The sequence below is a fragment of the Heptranchias perlo genome, chromosome 30, assembly GCF_035084215.1.
Source record: "Heptranchias perlo isolate sHepPer1 chromosome 30, sHepPer1.hap1, whole genome shotgun sequence".
NCBI lineage: Eukaryota > Metazoa > Chordata > Chondrichthyes > Hexanchiformes > Hexanchidae > Heptranchias > Heptranchias perlo.
Genome location: NC_090354.1, coordinates 3,567,954 through 3,573,953, shown reverse-complemented (window position 1 = coordinate 3,573,953; position 6,000 = coordinate 3,567,954). Strand labels below are relative to the sequence as shown.

General features: G+C 38.1%; 1 protein-coding gene across 1 annotated transcript; it reads left to right on the top strand.

Moving 5' to 3' along the window:
• Positions 1 to 2,347: 2,347 nt before the first annotated feature.
• Positions 2,348 to 4,158, top strand: hoxb13a (homeobox B13a). Its single transcript, XM_067969188.1, has 2 exons — positions 2,348 to 3,055; positions 3,502 to 4,158. The coding sequence occupies exons 1-2, from the start codon at positions 2,380 to 2,382 to the stop codon at positions 3,750 to 3,752; spliced, it is 927 nt and encodes a 308-aa protein (XP_067825289.1). The 5' UTR covers positions 2,348 to 2,379; the 3' UTR covers positions 3,753 to 4,158.
• The last annotated feature ends 1,842 nt before the right edge of the window (positions 4,159 to 6,000 follow it).

Below are 6,000 nucleotides of genomic sequence, written 5' to 3'. Positions count from 1 at the left end.
ATTTAAACAATGTCTTGTTTTTTTTTAAAAATACGAACAAGCTTGGTCTGTTATATTTTCAAAGCTGGTAATGATTCAGTAAATTTATAGATGAATAATAAACAGTTTTGCTACAGTTTCTAATATTGCCACATCATTCCCAATCGTGTTACTCTCATAGTAACCATTGGGGCTGGAATTAAAAAAAAACTTTCCGCTCTTTTCTCTCTTGAAGTGAAGAATCGCAGCAATGCTTTGTTTGAATCGACACTGTACATAACACAGCGTTAGAGCTTTTTAAATCGTGAAGACATTTGTGAATGTGAATCGAGAGGCGATTATCTGGTGTTTTATTAATATAACCCTGTTTGTTCATGCGGCCTTAAAATCAGCCAATTTCAAACCACTCTTAATTGACAGCATCTTAATTGACAAACAACAACAATAACAACTTACATTTATATAGCGCCTTTAACATAGGAAAACGTCCACGCCTCACACGCGCCGTTGAACTATCAGTTTAATTAACTTCTGCAGTTTGACGCAGAAGAGCAGTGGGATCTAAGACTAGACTTAAATGGAGGTGAACTTGGAATCTGCATGTCAGATATTTTAAAGCTAAAATAACTCCAAAAGCATGCGAGTTTCAAATCAATTCTGCATCAAATAAAAATAAATCTAAGAAAAAGATTCAGACAGTGAAAGTTTGAGCACTCGAGGTTAAGTGAGGGAGGAGTCTGAGGTTGAACCATGTATTGTGATTAATTGCATTATGAAATAAAAACACCCGATTTGAAAATAAGACCAGAGATTAAAATCGGAATAAGTCTTCATTATGTTTGTGTGAAGGCTTACAAATTAGATCCTATTAAAAACTCCACAATAAGAGCTACCGCAAACTTAATGCAATTTCCTATTTTGGTACTATATCAAAACGCGATATAAATCTCTTTGTCAATTGCTAAGACTTTAATGAGTGAAAATGATTTGCGGACAATACATCGAAAACTCTTCCGTGTAACCGGAGGTATAAAGAACACACGGTGATGGCAAAAAGTTCGAGGGTGCAATATATATATATATAATACACATTTTCGTATGACTGTACTATATCATAAATGGCAGATCGCATATGAAAAATAAATATCCATACCAGGTGTGTAATGTGGCAATGCCACTTCGATTTAGACCATAGACTTTGTTTATTTGGCGGATAGTGTACGGCTACTGTAAACTCGTTGGGAGCCTTTCGTATCGAATTTATTTTGTGTTATTATTTGTAGTATTTGGATATTATATATCCAAGAATATGTGAGGATGGGACAATATGCTGTGCATGCACGTTTTTGAACGCGTGCTTATCTATCTATGTGTGTATGCGTGTGTTTTATTAAGATGTTGCACATTTAATGGAAGATTAGTTGCTGGAATGTAAATGCTTCCACACACACTCACATATGATCTGAAAATATAGGTTCTAATTTTAGAAAGAATAATCGGTTATTGGGATTTTTACTTTTAATTATTGTTATTTTTCGGAAATTGCCTCTTATAATTGCTAAGATTTGGTGATCCGACCAGATCCTAACCAACGACATACTCTCGCAGCAATTGCAGAATACAACTCGTGTGCTTGGCAGTAAAATAATACCAGCCAAGAATTCCGTGCAAGTAAGAAAAACTGACTCCGGCAACCCACCTCCCTCCAGACTTTACTTCGGGAATTTTACGTTATAAATTAGCATCTTTTGACAACTTTAAGCAAAACAATAATTATTCCACGACCAAATCTGTACGCGGATTTAGTTCTAACACAAATGACTTGCCAAGGAAAAACCGTGAACGATCGACGCACGCCAGATACTGATGGGCACGTCGATAATAATCTCAAGAGTTCTTGCACACTGAAAGGGAATGTGAACGGGCGATAAATTTATGCTGAAATGTTGAAACAGGAAAATCCATCCCTGTAAATTTAATCAGATAAATCGCCGATTATGCAACAGATAGTATCCAGATGGTAAAAATACCTTTATTTAGTGCACGCGTTAATTTTTGTATTGTTTTGCTTAACAGTGTGTAGCTTGCTTAACGTGCAGTTTGACTTTTGGTCAATGCAACTCCCTCGCTTTCTATTAAGTATGCAAAAACTAAAGACCTTTTCAACGCGTACCTTTCATATTTTCTATTTTGTAATGAGTCTTTAAAAAAAATTCTGCCAATTCTGCAGGAAGGTTTATTATCTGTGTTTGCATAGCACGTGATCCACGGGCAGCCAATGGGCGTGAGTGTTTTTTTAACCCGGGTTAGTGCGTCAGTGCAGTTAGCTGGGAGAAATTCTGTATCGCTCTCAGTCCTGTGACTCTTAAAAGAAACCATAGACCCAATGCTGAACGTGATATGACAGTGTCACTGCTTCTCAAACCGCACTGGGTCGACACTGTGATGTTCCTGTATGAAAACAACTCGGATGAGATTAGTAAGAATAACGGGGTAATGGAAGGATTTGTTGGCGCTGGGAATTTCTCTGCGAATCAGTGCAGGAATTTGATGGCTCACTCTGCGCTCGGGGCTCATCCTTCACCTTTGGTTCACGGGTCCGGTTACTCAACAGTCGACGTCTCCGGCTCTGGGGTAGTGGAGCCCGGCAAGCAATGCACTCCATGCCCGGTGCCCCAGGCCTCTACCGCCGCCCCTTTACCGTACGGATATTTCGGCAGCGGCTACTATTCCTGTCGAATGGGTCGAAGTTCCATCAAGCATTGCACCCAGCCTGCTGCCCTATCCAGTTATCCAGGAGACAAGTACATGGACAGTCCTGTCCCCACCGATGAGTACCCAGGCCGGCCTAAGGAATTCGCCTTCTACCACGGCTATGCGAGCCCCTACCAACCAATGCCAAGTTATTTGGACGTTTCCGTAGTCCAAACTATCAGTGGCGCGGGAGAGCCGAGGCACGAAACGTTGTTACCTATGGACGGCTACCAGCCCTGGGCCCTTAATGGGTGGAATAGCCAGATGTACTGTTCTAAGGAACAAGCACAGCCGGGACACCTCTGGAAATCCACACTCGCAGGTAACAAGTTACTTCTGCATTCCTTCCTAGAAGGATACGAATCTAAAAATAATTCAAACCATTGCATGTTTAATTATATTGGAAACGTTATGACCTTATTTAACTGAATGATAATTTATTTCTGACAATATGCCGAAATTTAGAACAGGATTGAAAATTATACAATTTTATTTTATGCTTCCGATGCAAGGGACTCAGTTGGAATATTATACGAATTTTAGTGCTGTGATTTTGTTTTAAGTCTTGGAATATAAATATACATGTTACAGTATTAACTAGTAGTGTTTGATACATCAGTTAAGTTAAATGTGTTCATTTTGGACACTGAAGATTATTGATTATGAACGTATAGTTTAATTCGCATTTAAACATTATTTTCCAATGTTACATTTTTCTGATGTGCTTTTCTGCTTTTTTTTTGGCTGTGTGTGTCTGGTTACACACAGCAGATGTTGTAGCGCACCAACAGGATGGAAGTTCCTTTCGGCGCGGGAGGAAGAAAAGAATTCCTTACACCAAAGTCCAACTCAAAGAACTGGAGAGGGAATATGCAACAAATAAATTCATCACGAAAGACAAGAGAAGGAAGATCTCGGCGGCTACGAACCTGAGCGAACGGCAGATCACGATTTGGTTTCAAAACAGGAGAGTCAAGGAAAAGAAAGTAATTGCGAAAGTAAAAACCAACACACCTTAATTATAAAAAAAAATGAAACTGTTCAATTGGGGAAATTGATCACAACGACGCGAAAGATGATTGTGACCGACGGGGTTTAAATGCACACTTCTTTCATGGAGTCTTGTCTGCAGAATGCTAACATGTCCTCTCCTTTTTTTTAGTACTGTAATGGAGGATTTGTTATGGAACACCATTAAAATGGACTAAAATAGATGGTCAGAATGTAAATATAATTATAACGATGCTGTAACCATACCGACATCACTGTTTATTATCAGTTTTGTGTTAGTGAAGGTATGCAACGTATGTCTTATTGGTGTAGATGCTATTTTTTATGTTTTGTTTGGGTTATGCATTAAAACCGTTGATTATCGACACGGCTGCAGTCAAACCGCCTAAACGCAGTTTTTAAGCAAAACCGGTTGAGGGAAAATATTAATAAAAAAAAGATTAAAAGTTTTGTGACTGCAATAATTTTGTTGAACAATTATGTTGCATGGAATGTTCATACATTCCATATCCATCTAATGATATTAACCATGGAAGTTTTGGCATATAATATATTTCATAATATAATATTTGGAATATATATAAAGAGAAGCAAATGAAATGGCGATGTTACTGATTTGGTTTTAAATTTTGGTGGACAGGGATGGCGATGAGTTCTTGAGTAAACGTGAACTTGTACGAAATATTTACTGGTTTATCGTTTTAAAAATTATAATTGCTTTAAACTCTGCAAGTTTGTTTTAAAAAAAGGTAAACAGATATTCGGAGCCGTTTGTGTTTCCAAACAATGATTTAATTTTTATTTAATATTATGATTTAATCACAAAATAAGCTTTAAAATTGACAGCTGGGCAAAGCCTAACCTCGGTGCATGGTCGTCTCTGGAAGGATTTAGCTGCAACTATCTTAATTATGTTTAAAATCAGTAAATTATTTGCCTCGACTTAAAGTAAATTAATACAATTATTTAAATATGATAAACAACATTTCGTGAAACAATTGCTACATGTATTCCGAGCGAATTTGTTGTCCTTGTGAAAAGAAGGAAATGAACGAATGAAAAAGGTTTGGTAACAATTCTCGGAGAGCTGAGCATTATCACACAAATAAGCTGAACCCTTCTGGACTTCACACCTTTAATGGCGTCTGGTTTATTCAACAATTTAAGACCAATAAACACTCTGCTACAGACTTTCCCCTCTTTTGGCTCCATGTTAACATAATCCAGCATGACATCAATTTACAGAGGAGAATGCGGCCGGTCATTTTATTCGTGTTTCCATATCATTAACTATTAGTATTTAAAACACAAGCACGTGAATTGCATAATGAAATTGACATTCAGTCAATAAAGTCTTTGGTTAAAAAGAGTTTTCCTGTCGCTTTCTACAAAATAACTAGCACTTACGAATTTCACCGTGGTCCATCAGTTTAATGGCATACGGTATATGCAAAATACAGGTTAGACGATCACATGTGTAAGTACGTTCTTTGATGTACTGTTGCATATGTGCCTGTTGGTTTAAGGGTATATGTTTGTGTAACCGTGTTGGCATAAGGGTGTGGATTTGTCTATGTTGGGATGTGTGTTTCTTGGGGTGTATGAATCGGGTGGGGGTGAATGGTAACTTTTTAAGCAATTATCAACGAAAAAGCACTTTTGATACTCAGATCCGATCGCACTGATAAGCCTTTGACCTTGACCTTGACAGTCACGTGCGTGTTCGCCAGTGATCTTGACTTCTAGCAGCTCATGAATAATCGATGTTTTTTTGGTGATCTGATATGGCTGGGTTATCATGGGTAGAGTAAGTGCGCCATCCTCTGGCTAATCGTTCCATGTCACGAGTGCTGCCGCTCACACTGCCAGCCTTTGTTTAAACATGTAGGATTAATTTGCACGGAGCTCGTACAGAAATAGTACAAAGTGAAGGAAAATTTAAATCTCGATTAATTGAACAAATAATTGTTTGTCTACAGCGCTTTACGTTTCATGTTTTCTTTTGATAGTTGACAGTTCGCCCATCCAATTGCCTTAAGAACCATTGCCAAGGTCATCTCCCCCCCGCCCCAACACACACACACAAACGCGCGCCTGTATACACGTTCACACACACACATACAGAGACACACACATACAGACACACATATTTTTGGGCGTTACATTAGTCAATTCTGTACAATTATTCAAATCGCATGTTACAAGTTGAGCCGGTACCACTGTTACATCAAATATTTACGTTGAAAAATTAGCGCA

Bases quoted from the DNA above. Each gene is read 5' to 3' on its own strand.
- hoxb13a (XM_067969188.1), top strand. From the start codon at position 2,380: ATGACAGTGTCACTGCTTCTCAAACCGCACTGGGTCGACACTGTGATG. The intron at 3,056-3,501 runs GTAACAAGTTAC...GGTTACACACAG, and splicing joins CTGGAAATCCACACTCGCAG to CAGATGTTGTAGCGCACCAA.